Below are 23929 nucleotides of genomic sequence, written 5' to 3'. Positions count from 1 at the left end.
GGAAAACATGAAACTGGGTTTTTGAAACTCCAATTAAATCATCATGTTCTATTTCTTTTTGAATACTGTTATTTAGCAACGCCCCTGATTCAGTCAGTGATGCTGCCATGATCCAGTATTTGTATTCTCACAATTCATGACCACATAAACAAAAATGGCAGAAGCTAGAGGCTGATTAGGAAACAAAGAAAGCTAAACAGCTGCTTAACAGTTTAAAGAGGTTTTAACAAATATGTTTATAGAAGTTTTCCAGGGTTTGGCTACTTTTTCTAAGCTAGAAGTTTCTCTCTTGGTTGCTAACGTTGCAGTGATAAGCTTAGCAACAATGTCACTGACCAATGCCAATTCCTAAAGCAAACAGTATAGTATAGAGTTTGTTTTTCCATATTTTTCCCAGCCTTCAGCTAAAATGGTGGTTGTTTTACCTCTGTTTCTCTGTGTGAGTGAAGTGGATGAAACACAGGCTTGTCAGCCCTTATTTATTAAAATATATGAATTAAAGTGTTTTAACCTTTGACATTTGAATTCTTATATGAAATCTGGAAGGTCTCAGACTATTGTACGTTAGTGCCTGAATTTTCAACCTCATTCAACCTGATTCACTTTTTTGAATGTTTCCAATTGAGACTAATTCATAATAACTGAAAGCTGGTACAGTGAGCTGGTGCAGGCACACAATAGCTGAATGTTCCATACCTAATGTGGCTGTACTTTAGCTTATTATAAATGATATTAGTTACAACACATGTACTAATAAAGCCCAGATATCCCAGGATACTTGACCCTAACTTTAAATTCTTTACCTAGCTAAGGTGCAACTTTGTCCCTGGCGGAAAAGTCTTCCTAATGCTTTGCTGGAAATCTTCCACAGGTGGGAGAACAAAAGACTGAAGATATCCATGGTTTGAATTAACTGGTAATTTTATATATCAATTTAGGATATAGTTAAGATAAATGCAATGCATTGGCAACTCTTATGTTGCCAAGTAGATTCATCACAGACGAGAGAGACCCCAACCATTCAGTAAAACCACCCAAAGATCAGCTTTAAAAAGCTTGCCCCCATGAGTTATCCTCCATCCCTGAACCAGTGTTGGTATCATATATTGTTCAACAGAGTTTACATGCATAGGTATTATAGGAGTAGCAACGCTGCTCAATGCTGGCTTAGAGAACATGTTGAATGTACCATGTGGCATAGCTGCTACCACAGTACTATGAAGAAGATATAGTCACTTTGAAATTGCAATCCTATTTCAAACTCTGTACTGGTCTTACCTGCAAAACTCTTGAAAAAGCCAAGAAATGCTGTATCAGAATTCTGTCATGGGAAGGAACTTAATCTATTTGGATTTCAGTATCACTTTTCACAGTGGAAACAACATTACTAAAAAATAAATAATTTGGTTCATCAAGGCAGAAAGCCAGTCCTTCTCCAGGAATTTGTGACAGGTAGGAGTACCATTTTTGGTCCAAAGAAAAAAGGCTCCCCTTTCAGTTATGCATTTTACAATGTAACAAATTCACTGTTTAAATTAATTTAACATTTGATGCTTCTCAACTTTCTCCTTTTCTTACCCTCACTACCCACACACAATGATCTGTTTAAAAGTTATTTTGTTCATTGCAAATACCCAAAAAAGACACAAATGTAAGTGGACCATATGGAACGTAAATATAGTTCTAAATTGTGCACCTAGGATTAACAATCTTTTGTCAAAAGATTCATGCCTTCTTTTGAGATATAACTAACACACCGTTTGTATTCAGGGGATAGAATACAATCAAACTACTGAATGCTTTTATCCACTGACCAGTATATGATCCACTCTGTCCCGTTTCTTGCGTCCAAACTTCATCATCTTCTGCCAATCTGTTTTATGATTAGGTTCCTTCCTCATGCTGAACAATTTCAGCACTTCAGTTGCAATGAAACTCTGGGGGGTGGGGGGGGGGGAGAGAAAAAGAGTTAATATTGTATTTGAGGGAAGAAGTGAATCCTGTACAGAGCACCTGCCCTTCAAAATCTGATCTTAAAATACAGGTGAATTTCTGTTTCACTGTGAGATGTACATTGCAGTGCAAGAGATTTACAATGGAAGCACTGAGCAATAACCCTATCTTAGAGGTAACATTATGCAGAGAGTATGCTATATTTAAAAAAAGGCTGAATTTTTTTTAGCCCTTAGAGCTTTGACTGACTGTAGAGCACAACTTTCACTTAAATGATACAGTAAACTGGAAACTAAAACTAATTCAGTTTATGAAAGGACACTGTAGGAAAATAGGGTTAGAGACTGACAGCCTGTTATCCTTTTAACTTTATTCTTCCCTGCTATTAATAGTTCAGGGACAGCTATGCCTTGGTAGACCTAGGTTCTGTCCATGACTCTGCCAAAGATTCAATGTGTTATCTTGGGCAAGTTACTTTAAATTCCATTCTACTCTGAAAAATAACTTTGGAATAACAGCACTGGAGGCAGGGGATATTCCTTGTTTGTGTCCTAATGATTTCCATATGAAAAGTGCTAGTTTGACATGTGTTTTTTTTCTAACATACAGCCCTGTAAATTTAATCTGGGTTCAGCAACAAGCTGAGTTTTTTCTTTCTTGAGCATTATCACCAGTAATAAAAAGCCTGCAGACCAAACTAGGCCCTCAGTTACAGCAGTGCATCCATTTCATCTTCAGATCATGCCCTTAGTCTATCTGTGCAACTCCATTGCCTTCAGTGGGGTTGGCACAGGTGTATCTGATTGAAGTTTAGCATACAAATACAATGCACAGGAAAGTATAAAATCCAGCTCAGTCTTTTTGCCCCAATCCCGCAACCAGATCCATGACAATAGACCCTTTCATCGAGTCCCACTGAAGTCTGCATAGGTGTATGGATCTGCTCACACAGATCATATTGCAGGACTGAGGTATTAGATCTGCAGTAAAGGAAATTTTTTAAAGTCACTAAAGTCAGCAAATACAACCCAGAAAGAGAGGGTGGTAAATCTGTTGAACAAAAAAAAGTACCATCTTTACACAATTGCTTTTCAGCGAAGAACCACTCTTGAAACCTCTCTGTGCTCAAATGCTACATCTGTTAAAATCCAAGTAATGTTTGCCTACCTACAGTCTGCATTTTGTGGGCTAGAAATGAAAAAATGCTATATAAGCATTATATGATATGAGGACAGTCACAATTTAATAGCATCTTTCCTACCTTGATCTCATCAAGGTCATTTGGATCTTTTACTCGCCGGAAGTAAGTGGAGGTAATTCTACATGGTTTCATCCAAATAGGTTGATTCAGATTAGGATCCTCAGCAAAGATTTCCCGAAAAATCTCTCTCGTCAAGTCAAATACCGCCTTGACAAAAAGAAAAAGGTCAAAATTAAAACTTCAGCTTCTGAAAGCAAGTATCCAGGGGATGAGATCAATGTTCCCCAGGGTTGTACCTGTTTATAGACCTGTTTGCTCATAGTTTCCATGTCCTGCTCTTTGGTGGTATTACTAAGGTCTATGGGAAGGCTGATATTCTGAAGATCATGACCCAGCTCTTTCAACTTCCAAAGCTCCTCAGCAGCTGCATGCACCATGCCTTCTACTTCCACTGCAATATGTGGAACAGCCAAAGGCTCCTCACATGGCTTAGGTGGCACTTTTTGTGGCTCTATCTTGGGCAACACTGCTGTTTCTTCAGTTTGCTTCTGTGGGACCTTTTGGGAGCTCAAGCCAAAGTCCTCATCAAACCAGTCTTGATCATCTCCTAACACACTCAGGAATTCCCGGCTGAGCTCCAGTTCTGCCAGCCTCTTTGCAAGCTCTTCCTGTCCACTGGCACCAAACACTGGACTCTCCTGTGGAATAAGAAACAGCATTACTATTCAGAGCAGTAATGTACTATATTTCCTATCAAACACTTCTTATAATTAGATTTTGAAATGTACTTCTGATATGATTGTCTGTGTATATAAAGCATTTTTGAATAATTATCTAAATGTAACCAGTGAAAACATTTGATTCTACTCATATACCTGCACTTTCATCATATCTTCCCCAACGTTTTTGAAAAGTTACTAGGGAGTTTACAACAGAGAGAAGTATTTTTAAAAATAGATCATCTGTTCCTGTTGCTCATTCTGCCCTGAAACTAATTTGTTTGGGAGGACTGGGTGGCTCAACAGTTTGCAAATGGAATATGTAACTTTTCACTTCACTTACGACCAGTAAAAATCTAGCTCGGGGCGGGCAAACTTTTTGGCCTGAGGGCCCCATCGGGTTTCTGAAATTGTATGGAGGGCCGGTTAGGGGAGGCTGTGCCTCCCCAAACAGCCAGGGGTGGCATGGCCCCCACCCCCTATCTGACGCCCCCTGCTTCTCGCCCCCTGACGGTCCCCCGCAGGACTCCTGCCCCATCCAACCCCCCACTGTTCCCTGTCCTCTGATGGACCCCTTGGGACCCCTGCCCCATCCACCCCTCTCTGTCCCGACTGTCCCTGGACCCCCCACCCCTGACTGCCCCACACTGCCCCATCCAAACCCTCCTCTCATTCCTGACTGCCCCCACCCCATCCAACCACCCCTTCTCCCTGACCAACCCCGGAACCCCTGCCCTTGACTGCTCCCTGCCATCCCATCCAACCCTTCCTCTTCTTCCTGACTGCCTCCCCCCCAGGACCCCTGCCCTCTGACCGCCCCGACCCTTTCCACAGCCCCACCCCCTGACCACCACCCCGAACTCCCCTGCCCTCTATCCAAAGCCCTTACCATGCTGTCTGGAACACTGGTGGCTGGCGGCGCTACAGCTGTGCCACCTGGCTGGAGCCAGCCATGCCACCGTGCAGCACAGAGCACCAGGTCAGGCCATGGCTCTGCAGCTGCGCTGCCCGGCAAGAGCTCACAGCCCCGCCACCCAGAGCACTGCGCCGGTGGCGCAGTGAGCTGAGGCTGCGCGGAAGGGGGGACAGCAGGCGAGGGGCCGGGGGCTAGCCTCCATGGCCGGGAGCTCAGGGGCTGGGCAGGACAGTCCTGCGGGCCGGATGTGGCCTACAGGCTGTAGTTTGCCTACCTCTGATCTAGCTTAAATCAGTAGACAAAAAGCAATTACAAGCTGATGGCTGTTTGGTGGCCCATGTGAAAGGTGCTGGTGCTTTTTGTGATAGTAACATATCGAGAATATAACCACAGTTGTCAACTTTGTTAGGAGCCTCAGCAAAGAGGACATATCTTATCTTCTTACCTTTAGAGATGGTTCTGGGGAAGCTTGAACTTTCACTGTTCATGATATATCTGTCCAGTGGATATAAAACTTCTCCTATCAGAGAGCTGTTAACCCAGCACCTTTAGCAGCTTGATATCTTAAGGATCTCTATAGCAACTAATTGTAAGGTCAGAGGATGCTTATTTCGTGTGGAGAGTAAGCAGAAACAAACTTACTCTACAAATACGAGAGTCGCCATTCATGCAAATTCAATGAAAAACAGGGTAGGCTAATACAGGAAATATGATATATGTAAGCAGAATGCTCTCTAAGTAGAATATTTTTCAGTTTTTCATGTGATATGAGTAGGTGTTTCATACATCTTTGTAAATTCCCAGAATGTTTCAGAATGTACCATAAAGTGAGAGACATACTGGAGGCCACCTGACAACACTTGAGAGGAACAAAATTGGTAAAAAACAAAATCTTCAGATTCAATAATTATCCATCAAACAAACAATTAATATATTAACTTCTGAAATCAATGCAAGCTATATACTCACTGGTCTGGGACACATATCCGGAGAGGAAACTTCCTCTCTTTCATCTTCCAATTCAGGACTTAAAAAGAAGTTCTGCAGGCCCTTTGCTATCTGCTCCTCCACATGCTGGGCTGGGGTTCTGAATGATAATTCCTCTTGGACATCACAGAGCTCCTGATTGCTAAGATGAATCTTCTCATTCCTGACCTTCTTGATTTGCTGTAGCTGATTGACAGTGTCCTTAACAAAATCCTTAAGTAGACTGTCGGTCAACAAGCAGACCTTTTCTAGCTGGTCTTTTGACTTCTCTTCCTCTCTAAGAGGCAGTCTAAGTTGGGCCTCTAATTGATTCTTTTCCTTGGTCAACAGGTCCAGAAGTGGAGTTCCAGGCTTCTCCAAAACTCCAGAGGAGAAATTATTTGACTTTTCAGTACATTCCTCCCTTGAGGACTGCTGCCTCTCCAGCTTTTCAGACAATATACCATCTAAGGTATCTTCCAATAGAATGGTGGTAACATTTTCTATAGTAGAAACAGACGGTGCATCGACAGTCTCATCTTTTACAGCATCTTTCAGGCAGTCCACCACAGACTGCTCTTTGGCAAGCGGTCTAACAGCTGTGAAAACCTCCTTTATATGGTTTACTTCAGAACTGGAGTAATCATCAACTTTTTGCCCAACAGAGGCTTCTAAAGCAGTCATGCCTGGTGGAGCTTTATCTTGGGATGATTTCTCAGTTGCATCTTTTCCCTTGCTTTCTTCAACTTTGCCAGATTTGGAACTTTCTTTGTCTTTCTGCTCGGATTTGTAGTGCTGACCCAATCTGTCATCAAAGAATGAGTCTTCATCTTCATTCATGTCTATATAGGTATCAAAACTTTCTGAAATGTGAGAGATCTTTTCAGGAGGAGCAAAAATACCATGCTTTTCCTTACAATCAAAATATTTAATACCATCGTAAGTCCCATTGTTGTTTCCTTCAGGTTTATCCAGCTCCACACCAGCCCAAAACCCTTTGGCAAAACTGGTCAGACCTTTGAATCGCAATGTTCCAGGCTGGATGTTACTCACAAGTATCCTGTCACCAATATTGAAATTTACCAGTGTGTTTGCTTCTTCTGTGATAGAAATTGAGGCCCAAAGTGGTGATTCGAAGGGGGCTTGTTCTTTTTCCACATCACTGCGTTCTTTATTTTTTATGAGCTCTGTCGGTGACTTGAGTTCTAACAATCTCTCAGAATGCACACTGCCAGAGACAGAGAGAGACTTGTCACTGAGATATTCACTGATTTCATCTTCACTGCCAAGGCTGGTGGATCTGCTTCTAGGAGGTTTTGAATGCTGTGATTTCTCTCTAAGTGACTGAGAATCTTTTCTTTGTGACAATGTAGGCTTCTCAAAATTGTCTTTGTAATATTTAGCAGAAGGAGTTTCTTCAACTGATGTCTCTTTTCCGGGGGAGGACCCCACAAAGTCTTCAGAGTATGATGGCTCTTTTTGAGTAAAAACTTGTTCTGGAAGAGAGAGGTCTTTTTCCTGTGCCCACTTGCTCAAGCTGAGAGAGGACTTTTCTGATCTGTCACTTTGATCACTCCCTACATCATCTTTGATTGCCTCTCTCTGTTTTGAGATCTCTTCTCTGATCTGAATATTTTCAGCAGTCATGCTAAATAGTTCCTTCTGAGACTGTTCAGTGTCAGAGTGGAGGTCTCTCTTTGGAAGGACTTCTGGTAAGCTTTCCTGGCGTATATCTAGCATCAACAAAGCACCAGAACTCTCTGAATGTTTATTATTAACATCTTCAACCTCGGATTCTTCTGATTTTATGTACTCCATCTCCTCTTGTATATCAGATTTGTGATTGGACACAATATCATCACTGGATACATCTTCTGACTTGCTCACTAACACATGGGATATTCTGCCACTATCTCTTAGATCTTTGAGAAGAGCTAATGAGGGCACACTGTCCAAGGAATCACCAGATTCAGCTCTGGATCTCCTTGTGGACTTGAAGACTGGGGATAGGGTTCGGGAAGGTTCTTCTATATGAACCTCTGAATCAATGAGTCTCTTGATGTGTACAGACACAGACCTCTCAGAACTTGATGATACAGCATCTTAAAGGGAAAAAAAAATAATCATCACAATGCTAAATCATCCAGAATAATCTTTTGCTATCTTTTAATCCTATCAGAGCAAGGTCTGATCAGGAATGCCTGTTACTTTATTGGGAAACTGCAGCCAAAGTTAAACAGCTGTTCAGTCAAAAGATTTGAGACTAAAGGAAATTAGCAAGGATCTGGGAAAGTTTCACAGGCTTCTGGACTGTCCTGTAAATAATAGCAGCATCCTCCGTATTCCGTATGTATTATGTCTCCATAGTTTTCTTTCTAACCTCCTACCTCTACTGCTGTTCTGTGAAGGGTTATTATTGTGGAATGGGACTTTGTTATAGGAGGTAAAAGCTCACGTATTTGTCTGGAGGTCACAAAGGTAAACAAAGTTATAAATGTATGTGGAGAGATAAAGATTAATAGTAAACCACTGAAAAATATCTGAACAAAAAAAGGAAATCTTTCATTGTTTTTGGCTTCTTCAAGGGCAGTGTTCTCAAATTATATGGTGCTGGGAAACACAAAAGGCAAAAAGAAAAACAGTTGTCATACATTTGATGTTTCACGTAAGTCTCAGCAAGGATAGAACCAAATATTTGTGGTTCAGCACATTATTTGCATTTGCTGTCTCCTAAGTTGAAGTGATACAGCAAGAAGAAAAAGCCAAGATGCTATCATTTCTTCTTAGTTAAAATATTCTTCTAAAATTTACCATTTCTTTCCACTATGTTTTGGCTGTTTATTATTAAAAAGTCTCTTAAAAGAAGAGACCTAAGATGCTTTACAGCTAAGGGGAGGAATAGTGAAATTTGTTCTTCAGAAGATTAATGTTAGAATCAAAACAAATGTAAATGTGAAAAAAAATACAACTATAAAGAAAAAGTGTGCACCATTCATTCAATTTTGACTTAACCACACTCTCTCTAAAGCCCTTCTCACCTTGAAGCAAACAGTGAGAGGTTATGAAAGAATGGATATTTTTCAAAACACGGTAAAGTAATAGAATTCTTCAAGATTTATGAAAGGATGCCTCCATCTGCAGCATTTATTTTCCAAATACATACCCACATGCTCTGCAATGGATTCCAAAGATACTCTGGACCGCTCTGACTCAGTCAGTGATTTCCAATTCTTGGTTGTCTCAGGCCTAGGGTTGAAAAGTCAATAAAGTGAACCACCAATGTTCCAGATGTTGGAATCGCTAGTCATAGTGTAAATGCAAACAGCAATAATTACAGAATCATGTACCCCAATGCAAGAGTACATTAAAGGTGAGATGAATATAGAAAGTAATTATAAAGGTGTGTGTATGTATGTGTGGGATCGATACATTCTGGGGAGGGTTTCTTTCTAATAAAGATTAGCTTAGAAAGAAATATTACCTTCTGCAGTTGAAAGCATGTAAACCTACTGCTGAGAGGCCAATGGGATTTTATGTACCATCTCTTGGGGTGGGAAACAGAACCACAAGTAGATACACCAAGAAGTGTAGTGGGCTAATGCACTGTTTACCTCTGAAACCCTCGGTTGTAAACTAGGTTTAAGTTATAAGTATGAATGGCTTCTACGGGGGGGACGGGGAGATGCCTGCACAGGGGGCAAGGAAGAGAACTGTCCAGGTTAGAAAGCCATCCATAATATTTGTCACAATTCTATACAGGCAGGAGCTGCTGTTGCTCAGAAAAACCCTAGATTAGGACACCGGGATAAGGTAGGACAAGAATAGAATACACTGACACTGTGAATGGGAACTTTATATAATGCTTGTCTGTATGATGATGTGTCTGCTGACTGGGCTAGCATAAGGCATCAACACACTGCCATTCTCCAGTGGCCTAGGGAGCTGTGGTCTTCAGGTTTTCTCCCTGTGATTTTCCCCTATACCAATGATTGCTGCACTTTCTGAGATAGCATCAACTTCCTCCCTCCCCCCCAAATGCCATTGAGTGTTCACACACACACACACACACACACACAACATTCTAATACATGTTTTTGTTTAGTTTCAGATAGATTAAAGTTCTCCATGTACATAATACTTGAGGAATAGAGAAACTTGCACAGATTGTACTTTTCTTCCATGCTCATTCAGAAATATCTTCACACAACTACTTTATATTATAACTGTAGCATATTCTGGAAAAGGCATTTGTACAGTTAACCTAGAAAAATGCTAACAAGGTAATGTTAAATTACAAAGAGAGTTCCAAGTTACCTATGGAGTGGGGGTGGCTTGATTTTAGGTTTTTCAGTAGATGAGGATGGAGTTTTAATTTGAGGCTTAGCTGTGGGTGATGCCTCCAGGTCTTGGCTCAGCTCTGCTTCAGTCTTCTTTATGAACTCATCATAAGACTGAGTGTGAAAAAGTTAAGATTGTTAATTTTCCAAATCACAACTTCTTGGAAGAATCAATCAGCAAACAGAAGTTATCAAATGAATAAAGCACATCCTTTCCTTTTAGAAGACTGCTCTCAAAGCAAGAAGTTTTCATGTGTGTATTGGACAAACAGCTTATTTGCACAAGTAACAGCTCTTCAAGTTGCGAGTGGTTGGAGTTTTAATATTTTATTGTTATAGACTCCAAGTGTCTGTCAAGTCTGAGTCAATATACTACTTTAAAACAAACAAACAAACAAACCAACCCACCCCCCGACATCATGCTACTGGTGGATTAGCCTTTTATCCTGAAGAGGATTGTCTATCATATCAGTACCACATGAGCTACTGTAGAATTATTGGAAATATTTAAACCAGTCCCAGAATGGTGGTGCTTCTGTCATAAAAAGTTGCATCAGTAAGTACAAGAGAAAGGATTTTTTCAACAACTGACTGTAATATACCAATTCATACTATGCTAGCAGTTTGACTTGTTACTTAGTCCTTCTTTTAACTGTTCCTAACCTCTAGCTGTTTGATCAAACTGGCCTCCTGGGCTTTCAGCCTCTCCTTCTGCCTCTTCTTTTGTTCCTTTTTCAGCTGATAAACAACAGACTTCCTCTTCCGTAGCTCATCCTTTAAGGCCCTGATCCGGCCTTCAATGTCACTCTGGTCAGATGTAGTTTCTGAAAAAGGCAGTTTAGTTTTAATCCTCAAATAACCTGACACATTACAAGTATTTGAATTATTACAAGTACAGAATCTTCAGTTAATGAATTTAAATTACATCACGTAAAATATTAGTAAAATAATTTATTTTTGACATGCTCATATCATCTAAATAAAGACTTCCTAAGTCAGCATCTCTTATTTTAACAATATCACATCACATATATAAGGAAGAAAAATGCTACATCTGACCTTACTGAGTTTGTCAAAGATATGATGTATAAAATGGTTATGTTCCTAGTTATCTTGTACATCCTTAGAAAGCCAAAGTCACTTAACTTTGTGATTCCTACACTGAAAGAAGGCATTAGAGACACTGCTGAATAACCAAGATAGATAACTTTCAAACACAGCAGAAATTCTATGATACAAAAGGCACACAATTAAACAAAAGGTAAAAAGTGTAAAGTGCATGAACACCTTTTTGCCCTCATATAGCACATGTAATCTGAGAATCCCAAACCGCTTTACAAAGATGGGTCTTCTTATACCCATTTTGCAAATAGAAAAACTGAGGTAGAGGGCAGTTAAATGAATTGCACTGGGTCAGCATGTCAGTGGCAGAACAGGAAGTAGATGTTAGGCCTTTTAATTCCCTGTCCCATAGTCTAACCTATAGTCTAGACCACACAGAACTGAGATGTTGAAAGTGCAGTCATTGTTAAATAAACAAAAACAATACATAGGTATTTTCTCCATTTAACTAAAGCATATTAGCCTACTCAATGACAAACTAAGGGCATGTCTGCACTTGGGGCTGGGGGTGTGATTCCCATCTTTAGGAGACAAACTCACACTAGCTTACATTGAGCTAGCATGCTACAAACAGAAGGCAGAACAGGCTAGCTGCCCCAAGGATGTGCCTAGGGTTTTTCAGGGGCACATATTCAGAATGACTAGCCTGTCCTGCAGCTCATGCTGCTGCAGCTACGTTCTAGTTTTAGCGTGCTAGCTTGATGAAAGCTAGTGTGAGTTTGTCTCCTGAAGATGGGAATCACACCTCCAGCTCCAAGTGTAGACATACCCTTATGCTATGAAGGTGGCATAGAATACACTGAATCTGATCTACAGAAGAATATCAGGATTGAAAATTAGCTCAATATTCAGAACTATGCTGTGTGCCTAGAATGCAAATGGTTAATTTATAGATAAGAGTGTTTCAAATATATATTTTAGATATAATAAGTATTTGAAAGTTATTGCAGCCTCTCCCTACTTACCAGTATGTAAGTTCAGACTTCTGTGTTTTGTTCAGGACATCACAGACACACACAGCACAAGCATCCAGTAACTTTTACTCAGTTCTCATTCAATCAATTCAATGAGCACTTGTCTGGATAAAGACTTAAGGATTTGTCATTAACTGCTTATGATGTCAACTGCTGCAGAGGAAACTACTTTAATCTTATGTTTTTCAGTGTGACACTTCTTTTTAATGGTTTAAGAATGTATATATTTTTAAAATTTGTGTTTAAAAGCTTTTAAATTCACCTTAAACACCCTTATGCTACATGATGTATTACTTTAATGGAGAGTACTCCATTTGTAATAGTACGGTCCAGAAGCAAGCTAGGTCTCTTGCAAACTATAGATGGAGTACAGTAAGACCACCAGGTTTTAAATCTCCTGGACTAAACAAATTCACTAGGACTGAAGGATGACTAGTTAAGTTCAGTTAGAAAAAGAAGCAGTTTGATCATGATAGTAATTTTAACTGTCAAATCCTCCTGTTTGACAACTTATTTCTGGGGTTCTCACACTTAAGCAAACAGAGAATCACATCTTTAGAGAGATTGTCTCATGGGTCACCCGACATTCCATTCACAACTGCATGGACCACTTATGCTCCTAGTCTCAATTTTGCAGACTACCTATTATGTCATTCATAACAACAATATCCCTGTGGTGAATGTAGCCACCTCTCACTTGAACAAATATTTTCATTTGTCTTTAAAAAGGAAATCACATGGTTTCCTTTTGCAATTTCATTACCATTCGTTCTGTTCCTCTTCCCCTCCCCCAGGATTCCCTACTGTCTGTTCTTCCAGTCCTCCTGGTGGTCCTCTCCCTCTATTCTATTGGAAGTCGTGCCCAGCTGCTTGATTCCCTTCTCCACAGTAGAGTTGTCTCCACTAATATAACTGTTTTTGTATTTCTGTAACGACCAAGGCCCAAACAAGACTGTGTAAACTCATAGAAAGGCATGGTCTTATTGTCTCAATGCTTCCTTGTGCATTCCCATCTGTCTGTATCTACCTGTTGTCTCTTGTTTTATACTTAGGCTTGGTCTACCCTATCTACTTATGCCAGTATAACTATGTGTGGATTTTCCACACCCCAGAGTGATGTAGTTATACCGACCTAACTCCTGGTGTAGACAGCACTATATCGACGGGAGAAACTCTCCCGTCAGCGTAGGTAGCATCTTCTCTAAGTGCCACAGCACTGCAGCTCCACTGTGCAGTTGCACCACAGCAGCGCTGTAAATGTAGACAAGCCCTTAGGCTGTAAGCTCTTTGGAGCAGGAGTCTTTGTTCTGTGTCTGTATAGCACCTAGCACAATGGGATCCTAGTCCATGACTGGCACTACCAAAATAGAAATAATAAATATTATTAATATTAATAGTTTTCAGCCTAATTTACAGTCCCATTGGCAGTTCTCCCTGGTGGCTGAAAACTTCAGTCTCAGGTGTGCTCCTGTGTCCTCTCCTCCTTCTATGTAGCAGCAGCCCCTAGTAGAGGCAGCTTCTAGCCCAGAGGTGGGCAAACTATGGCCCGCGGGACTGTCCAGCCCGGCCCGTGAGCTCCTGGCCCAGGCGGCTAGCCCCCGGCCCCTCCCACGCTGTTCCCCTTCCCTTGCAGTCTCAGTGTGCCGTGCCGCTGGCACAATGCTCTGGGCGGCCAGGGAGGGGCAAGCTCCTGGGGCAGTGCAGCTGCAGAGCCCAGCTTGACCCGGTGCAGCCGCACCACCAGCCACCGGTGCTCCAGACAGCGCAGTAAGGAGGCAGGGAGCCGGGAGGTTGGATAGAGGGCAGGGGAGTTCGAGGGTGGTGGTCAGGAGGCGGGGGTGTGGATAGGGGTTGGGGCAGTCAGAGGGCTGGAAATAGGTGGTTGAATGGGGGCAGGGGTCCTGGGGGGGCAGTAAGGAAGGACAGGGGGGTTAGATGGGGCGGTGGGGGGCAGTCAGGGGCAGGGGTTCTGGGGACAGACAGGGAGAAGGGGTGGTTGGATGTTGCAGGGGTCCCAGGGGGACATCAGGAAGGGGGGGGTTGGATGGGGTAGCGGGGAGCAGTCAGGGGCAGGGGGTCCAGGGGTAGTTAAGGAGAAGGGTGGTTAGATGGGGCAGGGGTCCGGGGGGGGCAGTCACAAAGGAGATAGGGGAGTTGGATGGGGCATCAGGGAGTAGTTGGGGTGGGAGGTCCGGGGGCAGTCAGGAGATGGGGGGGTTGGATGGGGCAGGAGTCTTAGGAAGGCCATCAGGGGGCAAGAAGGGGGGGTGTCAGATAGGGGGGCGGGGGCCGGGCCATGCCTGGCTGTTTGGGAAGGCACAGCCTCCCCTAACTGGCCCTCCATACAATTTCAGAAACACGATGAGGCCCTCAGGCCAAAAAGTTTGCCCGCCCCTGTTCTAGGCACTTTTACAGGCACCCAGACCATTTGCTGCAATGAAGAGCAGAGATGACTATAAAGCCAGCTGAAATAAAGAAGAAAAAAGTCAGCAGCACCATGTGACCAGCTAGCTCTTCATGGCCCAATAGCAATTTGCACTTCAGTTCGATAACCAATGCCTCATTTCACCAAAAAACAGCAAAAGTAACTAGCAGTAAGGTATTTCACTGTCAGCAGCTCGTAAATGTGACCAGCAGCTGGATGCATTCCTTTTTCAGTAAAGTTTTATAGTTAAATATTTATGGAAGTGTCTATAAACAAGCAGTGCACAAAATAGATATATGTATTTGACAGGAAGAATGTGTTCTCTCCTCATAGTCCGAGGTAATGTACTTATTTTCCGGCAAGTGTCTTGATTATAATTAATTCCTCCTGCTTAAGTGACAATAACGTCATGTTAATTAAGGCACAAATTCAGTTTTTGTATAAAGCAAGTTTCTACAAAGCCTAACAAAGGAATCTGTTGCTATGACATCTGGTTAATGAATTTTTTTTTAAAAGAGTAGCTTTCCTCTAAAGTGTTTTCAAGCATTGATAGCACATATGAACCAGAAACTGATTATAAACAAACGCGAAATTGACTATTCTATTTTCATGGTTCAAGCTGACAAAAAAATGCAGAAGTGGAAACAAACAGCATAAATGGTGAAAAGTAAATTAATTTTTAAAAATTCTTTACTTATCTCAGGCATCAGTTAAACCCGCAAATAAAACTGCAATATCTATTTTTAACTCGACAATGTGCTTTTAATGAACCAAGATCATTTTACGTATGATGCAGGAAAAAGGGTAACAGTGCAGACCAACACTAGAACGCAGTGATACATCCCCAAATCCCTCCTCCATTTGACATCAGTCTTAGACTCTCCATCATATTTTAAAATACCAAATACTTGAAAGTCTATTTCAAAAGAGCTCATCATGATCACTGTTGCCCCCCCATATTCATTATTTTTCATTTATTCGTACTGATATGTTTATTTGGTTTTCTCTGTTTCAACTTTAAGATAATTTTATCAAGCTATTGCATGTTTTAATTATGTTGCAGTGCCCTGAAGGTGGCACGCTATTAAAAATTAATCAGTGTGAATGTGCTTATTTTATGTACTCATTTTTATACCAAAAGGGAAATCACTTGTCCTAACAAGTCCTGTTATTTTCTAGTGCACACAAAAGCTGTTATAAGAACATTATTAAGGTTGCAAAGTCAAGCACTGAAAAGCTAGGAAATGCCAGAATTAAGGTTGCCTATGCAACCTCAATTTGGCCCCTTTTTGCTTATTCTTTATGATACATGTTTAACTTACATGATTACATACTATTTTTCCATGTGACCCCCCCACCTCATTCAGTGTACAGGATGGATCTGTTGTGGGGAGGGACTTGCTGTGGGGATGTGCAGAGGACCCCTACTTCATTTGCTGCAGAAGTTGGAAGGTCTGCAATGAATGAGGCAGGGGATTGCAGAAAAAGAAGGGATGATCTCATGGTTAAAGGCAATTGAACGCTGGCCCAGAGAACTGAATTCTATCTCTGCCTCTCCCACAGAGTTCCTGTCTCATGTCAGGCAGGTCACTTAAACCAAACCTCTCACAGGTGGTCACTAATTAGGTGTTCCTCATTTTCTGGGTGCCTAATGTGAGACCTTGGAGTTTGATCTGCAGAAGTGTTGAGTGCTCACAGCAGCAATTGAAGTCAATGAGAGCTGTGCTTTGAGCACAGAAAGTGCTATGTAATGATAAGTACTCTGAAAACCAGGTCCTAGGTACCTCAAACTGGGTACCCAAAATTAATGGACACCTTTGACCTTACTGTCTGTGCCTCACTTCCCCATCTGTAAAATGGGGATAATACCACCTCCTCCTCACATAGGGAAGTTGTAAAAATTACAATGTGAAGTCCTCTGATACTATGTGATGAGCGCCACAGAGAAGTCCATGAATGAATTAATAATTCCGTCTTCAGAGCAGGGTTTGAGTAGTGTGCAGCAAATGAGGCTTAAGGTCACACAATGCACAATGAAAATAAAATAAAATACTGAATAGCTGCTCATTACATGAGCACCATCCATCCTGTTCACTGGTGGAGGCAGGGGTCATGTGGAAAAAATAGTACATGATCATGTAATTAATGACTGTATCATAATGCATACACATGAGGAAGACAAATTAAGGGTGCGTAGGCAACATTAATTCTGGCTTTTCCTAGCTTCTGACTGCTTCACTGTGCAACCGTAATGCTCTTGCATGTAGCTTGTGTGTCTAATCTCCTAGATTTTTAAAAGGCAAACTGAAAAACTGCAAATTCCATTCATACTGCCACTCACATAGGTCATCAGCAGGGCTGGAACCTTTAGATACACCACAGAAACCTCTTCCCTTTTAGCTAACAGAGTAACTGATAGCATCAGTAGGTTGTCATCCTCTATATGGACCAGCACTAGAGGGGGATGAAACAAACTTTGCCAGTGGGTTCCACAGGTACTACTGACAGCAGAGGAAAAGTGAGACTTAGGGATCTTGGGTTCCAGTCCAAGCTCTGGAAGGGAGCATGTCTAGTGGGCACAGATTCTTCTGTCCCTTCATACCGGTCTCAGTCCCATCTCTTTTTCACCTTAGCACCTTGTCCCAGTGCCATTCTCTTCACTTAGCCCAGTCACAGTCTTCAACCCTCAGGCTTCTCCTCCCAGTCTCAGTGTCCTTGCCCAGGCAGTCCTAGAATCCCTTCTGGATTCTCCATCCCAGTTCTCCCCCTCCAGACTCCTTGTCCAAGTCTTCCTCCACAAGCACCTTACTCCCAGTCCCGTTTTACCATCAGTCTCAGTCCCCACGACCCTGACTCTCTTCCTCCCTCTGCATCCCCATTAGCTTTCCAACCCAGTCTTCCTCCCTGGGCTCTTTGGCCTATCTCAGTGTCTCTCTCCAACCTCCTAGCTCATTATAGCAGTCGTTTTACCCAGCCACTCCCAGTTCTCTTGCCTCAGAACTTTTGGAGATCCTAGCTGCTAAACTCTACAAAGTCTCTATTGAGCATGTGTGAACTGATTTTTCCAAGGCTTGTAACTTGGCCAAATTTGGATGGATTTCCATAGGGAAGGCAAAAAGGCATATCCTTAACACAAAGGCAACCCCTCTGTCAAATGTCAAGTCCTTGCTCCAAAGCACGGGATCACTACAGCTTCTCGAAAAAGTGTGCCACAATTTTTCTACATGGGCAAAACAATGTATTTTTCCCTAGCCTTGATTTGAGAAACACCCAAACCATTTTGACTGAAATTTTCTAAGCAAATTCAGTCTGAAGCAAACATCCAGCATGGAAAATTGGAGCCCGAACGGTTAAAGTTTGTCAAAACTGAAAGCAACCAAACACACAGTCTTATAATGGAAAGTAACAGGCTACCTTAATAGGTTGTTATTACCAGCTCCACCTATAATATACTATGCCAGGTGTTAACCTTTCTGCACCGGTGGTGTCCGACACTTTCTGCTGTTTGTATATAAGCACAAACATTTTAAATTCAGGATTAATTTTAATGCAAGTCATTTGCTGTCAGGAAAAGGAGAAAATTGAAGCAAAATTCCCCCTTTTTTAAAAAACAATTCCTTTCTGGTAAAGGTTTCCAGGTAGAGCAACTAAGAGGATGATAAATTACATCCTACAGAGCAGATAAAGCACAGAAATACAACCCAGTGCAAGCTTCCCTACAATGAAAGTGGCATTCTTATGCTCACAAACTGCAGAATGTCCCTGGGTGCGAATAACTAAGTCAAAGAATTCTGAAGAGGGGTTCCCCAAGTCAGTAACATCGGTTTCATTAAAAGCGAACTGGTGAAAATACCAACATGTTTAAGATCTCATTCATATGAGTGGGTGTGTGTGTTTAAATACACTTAAACTCAATATAGTTTAAAACAAAGGATCTGAAAGATCATTTCCTCCAATTTCTGAGACCAGATCTTCAGGCTCTGTATTTCTTCTAGAACAGTTAATGACATCACAGTTTAGGAAACTTTGTGCACTGCTGTACACTGAAGTGATCAACTTTAATATAAAACCCTCCTACAGAATCCTGAAGTCAGCGCAATTTCAAATATTTTCAGTTTACTTAATTAGCTTTAATTTAATTTACTTAATTAGAGTTAATTTACTGGGTTGCAAAAACACAGAGTATGAGAAATCAATTTAAACACAAGACAATGTATTCTTTCAATCTTACCTGACTGCGTCATGGATAAAGACTCATCAGACCAACTGTGGGATACTTGATGGGATTTCACAGGTAAACGCAGCTGCCCTCCAGTTCTGTGGCTTCCTTTGATGGAATCCTGCTTTGACACAGATGTACTGCTTTTGGAAGGACACTATTCAAAGACGAAAGAAAAAATAAGTAACTACTTGTGAAGTTCAATTTAAAAGTATGAGATCACTGTCAACAGGAGTTAATTACAAGGAAGGAAAGTATTCTCTAGCCATAAATCTTTAGCAATAATAAATAGCTAACTACCTATCCTAATACATTAACAAAAGCTTTATCCTTCTCAGTGTATTATGCATCAGTACAAAACTCCCTAACGTAGCAAAAGCTGACATTTATCTTGAACCTGGACCTCAGTAATTCTGCCTTACATGGTCTGGTTTATTGCTATACAAGAAAACTTGTATGCTTCAGATTAGAATATTTTTAATGTATTTGTTGGTGCAACCACACTTTCATAAAAACTGCTGCCAAATATACCTGCTAAACTGAAAGGACACCTCTCAATATCAGGAAATGCAAGGCATTACCCTACATCAACCACCACAACACGGGCTCAACTTCCAGCCAGGCAAAACTTCTCTTAAGGGCAGATTCTCTGCCAGATATCTGTTAACAGCATTAACAGTATGTTTGCCATAGCCATTTTACCCAGAAAGAATACAACCTTTGGCACATTAGATGTTATACTGCACTCTCTCTTCAGCGGCACGTTCTAAATGGACTTTCCCAGAAGAAAACATGTTTGTAAAACTCAATGCAAGTCTCAATGAGCAGTGTCTCCACAGACAGTGGCTGACACAGCATCTTTAGCCTCACAGCTTCATCCAAGTATGAAGCCCAGAGAACAAGAATTACCATGATGCAACTTAGAAAGCAAGCAGACATAATACTTGGAACAAAGTAGAAAGCCAGAATTATCTAGCAAGCTGGCATTATATGTTGTAACCTGCAAGACTATGTGTGAGGCACAGCTGGGTTCCTTATCCTATGGAATACCCCCAAACACTTCGTAATGCATTACTCAAATCAAAATCATAGTATTAGCTTCCTGTGCCTGATATAATCGTGACAAACTATCATCCATCCAAGTCACACTGGCATGCTGGGCTAGCATTCCACTGATTATGCTGCGTAGCCCCTCTGGCACATTCAAAATTTGTAGTAAGTCTGCACACAAGTTAAAAATACTTAATTGACCCCATTCCCAAACAATTTTTTCTTCTAAAGATTTTAAAGAAAGTATGAGTCTCCAATATTTACTGACACCTTTGGATATAGCATTTCAGCTACAAAAACAGTTTAATCTCTGTGTAGAAAGCTTTAAACAGCTACTAGAAAATAAACTCTCTTCTGATGGTTCTTTACTAGTACTAGAACATGTAAGTGTAAAGGATAAAGTTCACTCACAAGCTTGGCTGGCGAGGTAGCAGACTCTAAATCCTGTGAGTAAACCATTTCTTCAGTAAGTGTACTATGATCTGGGCTTACTGGCTTCCCTTGGTCCACAGCCTCTGATGGGACAGGTTCACCAGCTGGACTTCCTAGTTCTTCTGGGACAGAGCTTTCACTGTTTAGATGAGTATAGGAAAGCACTGGAGACTCCTCTTCACTGGCTGTTTCTGAAATGAGATAGTGGAAGCAAAAGAAAGCACACAGTATAGTCAGCCAAGCAAGAACTTGCACTATTTACATGCATCTAAGGTAGTTTTGATTACTGCATTTGATCAAACAGAATCAGTCACAAGCTGTGTTTAAATGCCAGATTGTACAGTAAGGAAACAAGGTGGGTGAGGTAATATTTGCACCAACTTCTGTTGGTGAAAGACATGCTTTCAAGTTTACACCATTCTGGTTGTATAGTGTTACTTCACATTATATGGTATTGAATTTTTTACCAAGGCAATATTTAATCATGGAATTTTAATAAAACAAAATGCCAAATGTTAGTAGTGGCTGCTGGATGCCTAAAAAAAGGGATTTCAGCAGATTCTAAATTAACTTTTCCAAACTCTGTGGTTCTTAATGAACATCTTCCAACACCCCATAAAGACAGGCTCCCCTATTCAATTACAACACTCAGCAGTCACTTAGGTGGTGAAGTCAACTGCCGGAGACCAATGCTGGAGCATGGAATCGGCCTATGGAAATAATTTCTCACCCCTCGACAATATTGCATGATTAGCTGTGATTGGTTGAAAACCAAATCCCGAGTTCAAAATTCTACGCTTCCTCTGAAACAGTTGTTGACAAACCTAAAACAGGGGAAGCAATAGGAAAATGCTTCTTGCGCTATTTTAGATGTTACGATTTCTTCAACTCTTGGCAGATAACAGAATGCGGAAATCAGGACCTAGTTATAAACATTCCTGTTTTCTAACTTTTATAGGATATAGAATACTATTGAAAAAAGCCTTAGAAAATTACTCAATATTGGGGCAGAGATTGGGGAAAGGAATCACCTTACTCCATTCTCCAGGATGACTGTGCTCCAACCCTGGTAGGTAGATAAAATTAGTGGAGGGACTACAAATACATTTGCTTTTTACATTCAACACATTGGGGTTTTTGTTCATTAAAACTTTATATTTCACCATTCTTTTTTTAATTGTCATAGTTGTGTGAAGTTCAAGTGGGAGTTTGCAATGACGAGTGAAACTGACCATAACTCTGAACTGCCTCATAGATTCAAAAGATGTGCTTTATTTTGGTGAGGGGAGAAAGGAAAATTAAGATCCTCTGGGACAATCCTTGAAGATACCAGTATTTTCTTCACTTAGACTCCCTGCTCTCGAAACCTCTTGCTGAAATTACAAACTGCCATAGGAAGGCTGAACAAGACTCATTTTGGGATCGACACAAGTTTATTTTCCATATAGAAGAACCTTTCATACAAACTGCACCCAAAAATACTTTAGTCATGTATAGTTGCAGAGTTAATAACATAGCAAGAGAAAATAGAAGTCAAAGGCAGGGAAGATAAACAGCTTTTCACTGATCTGAAATGCAAATTGTGAGGAAGGAGAAGGCTCCCTCTGATGGCAGGAATCGCAATGGTAGTAAGATGGCTGGTAGGGAGATAGAAGAGAACAGCACTGAAGTGGAAAGGGGATTTAAGAGCAGGGCCGTTTTTGCTGCCCCAAGCAGGATGACTGAAGACAGAAGCCGCTGCCGAACTGCCGCGGCGTAGCCTGCAGAGTGGGGCTGCTGCTGAATTGCTGCCACGGCAGCCTGAAGAAAGAGGCTGCCGAACTGCCGCTGCCGTGGAAAGACAAGTGCCGCCCTGATGGCACATGGACTGCCGCCCCTTTGACAGTGCTGCCCCAAGCACCTGCTTGGAACGCTGGTGCCTGGAGCCGTCCCTGTTTAAGAGGGAATGTCTGTGAGGCAGGCTAGGTAAAAGACCATAGTATTTGTGTTTTAAAAAGAAGAAAATAAAATTTAAACTGGATCCTGAAACATATGAATGATATGGCCATGCCTCTCTGTACACACAAGATGACAGGCAGTGGACAGTGGCATTGTGCAAATACTGAAGTTTGGGGAGTTGGTACCTGGAGCCAATAGAGTTGCAGCAGTTAAGGCAAGAAGAGGCCCCCCCGCCCCCCCAGCATTTACCTAGAGCAGCTCCAACTCAGCGTGCACTGGAGACAGGGCAGGCTCCCTCCCTACCTGCCTGCCCTGCCCCCGCGCCACTCCAGGAAGCAGCCAGAACCTGGGAGAGGGACCTGTGTCTTGCCCTGGCCGCTCCTCCAGGTACCTCCCCCGAAGCTCCGGAGGCAAGGAAGGGGTGGGAAGAGGCGAGGCAGGGGCGGGGCCTCATGAAAGGGGTGGAGTGGGGGCGGGGCCGGGGCAGCAGGGGTGTGTGCTTAGTGGTGCGGCCCTCAAGCCAATGTACTAGTCCTCATATGGCCCTCGTGGTTATTTGAGTTTGAGACCCCTGGATTAGAAAAACAGAGACAAACAGAGGCACTGAGACACATGGATAAAGCTGCAGAGGCAGCCTCAGGTGTATTTCGAGCTATAACATGTAAATATGAAGAAGGGCACAGAGTCAAAGATGTCACCAAGATAAAGCCACTGGAAGCCAAAAGCTTTGAGTTGAGGAGGAGATGGAGTGGCGCTTGAGAAAGCTCGTCTTGTATAAGAGAAGCAATTCTATCAGAGGTATTTAGCTCTGGAAAGTTGAAACAAAGAAACAGATTTACTTGGTCAATGCAAGACATGAGGGTGAACAACGTCATTAAAGACATACTTTTGATTAGCAGCGTAAAAGTGGTAGCTAAGGTTAAAGATAATGATAAGAATTAGAAGTTAATAAAGCGCAGAGGACAGAACACAATTGTGTGTCCAGAAAGGAATAACCACCGCCACACAGGAAGAAAATACAAAAATATGAGCCTACTAGAGGCTAATAGTTCATGTTTTGCCCAGTCATTATTTGCACTGGGTCACTCTTTGAGCAGGACATGGTTTTACCTTTGGGTTCAGCCCTCTGGTCCCCCAGCTCCTTCTTGGCTGTTTTTGTTTTGAGTCTCTCTTTGTCCCAAGCAGCTAAGGCTTGTTTCTCCATCTGACGTATCTCTGCTTCCTCTGCATCTAGACGGCGCTTCCACTCCAGCAGTTCTTCAGCATGTTGTCGCCGCTGCATCAGCTTCTGTTCTCGCTTAGTCAGGAACCTGATAAACATATCAGAAAACAATGGGAAAACAGTCTACCACAGCCAAAAGACCCAATGGCCAGATGCTCTATCATCACGCTGTATAGACTTGTCATTTTCTAGGAGAATATCAATGTTGTGACATTCCATATATCTCCAAAAAACAAATGAAAAAACTATATAATAAAAAGAGGCAAGTGACTTATTGTTACTACTCTGTAGGACTTATTGCTGTTCATTGACAAATTATGTAGAACAGCACAGAAAAAAATCAGAAATGTAACAGATATCTTCCAATTCATATCTTTCTGCACATTTCCTTTCTATAAGAAGCGGGCAAGTCTTTAATGTAAAAACTATGATGGAAAATTCTTAATCTACCAAGA

At 41.7% G+C, this 23929-nt stretch overlaps 1 protein-coding gene across 12 annotated transcripts in view; it reads right to left on the bottom strand.

Annotated features, from left to right (window-relative positions):
• CEP350 (centrosomal protein 350) overlaps positions 1 to 23929 on the bottom strand; it is a 136348-nt gene that overhangs the window by 15757 nt on the left and 96662 nt on the right. For all 12 annotated transcript variants that reach the window (XM_043491378.1, XM_043491385.1, XM_043491379.1 and 9 more), the window contains 10 exons: positions 23363 to 23562; positions 20294 to 20505; positions 18845 to 18989; positions 10756 to 10916; positions 10070 to 10206; positions 8919 to 9001; positions 5759 to 7857; positions 3451 to 3852; positions 3215 to 3361; positions 1815 to 1937 (listed from right to left, as the gene is read on the bottom strand). In XM_043491378.1, the coding sequence (XP_043347313.1) occupies positions 1815 to 1937; positions 3215 to 3361; positions 3451 to 3852; positions 5759 to 7857; positions 8919 to 9001; positions 10070 to 10206; positions 10756 to 10916; positions 18845 to 18989; positions 20294 to 20505; positions 23363 to 23562 (3709 nt within the window). The remainder of the gene's footprint in view (positions 1 to 1814; positions 1938 to 3214; positions 3362 to 3450; positions 3853 to 5758; positions 7858 to 8918; positions 9002 to 10069; positions 10207 to 10755; positions 10917 to 18844; positions 18990 to 20293; positions 20506 to 23362; positions 23563 to 23929) is intronic.

The sequence above is a fragment of the Dermochelys coriacea genome, chromosome 8, assembly GCF_009764565.3.
Source record: "Dermochelys coriacea isolate rDerCor1 chromosome 8, rDerCor1.pri.v4, whole genome shotgun sequence".
Taxonomy (NCBI): domain Eukaryota; kingdom Metazoa; phylum Chordata; order Testudines; family Dermochelyidae; genus Dermochelys; species Dermochelys coriacea.
Note: the sequence above shows the minus strand (reverse complement) of the source record. Positions and strands in the feature narration are given on the sequence as shown.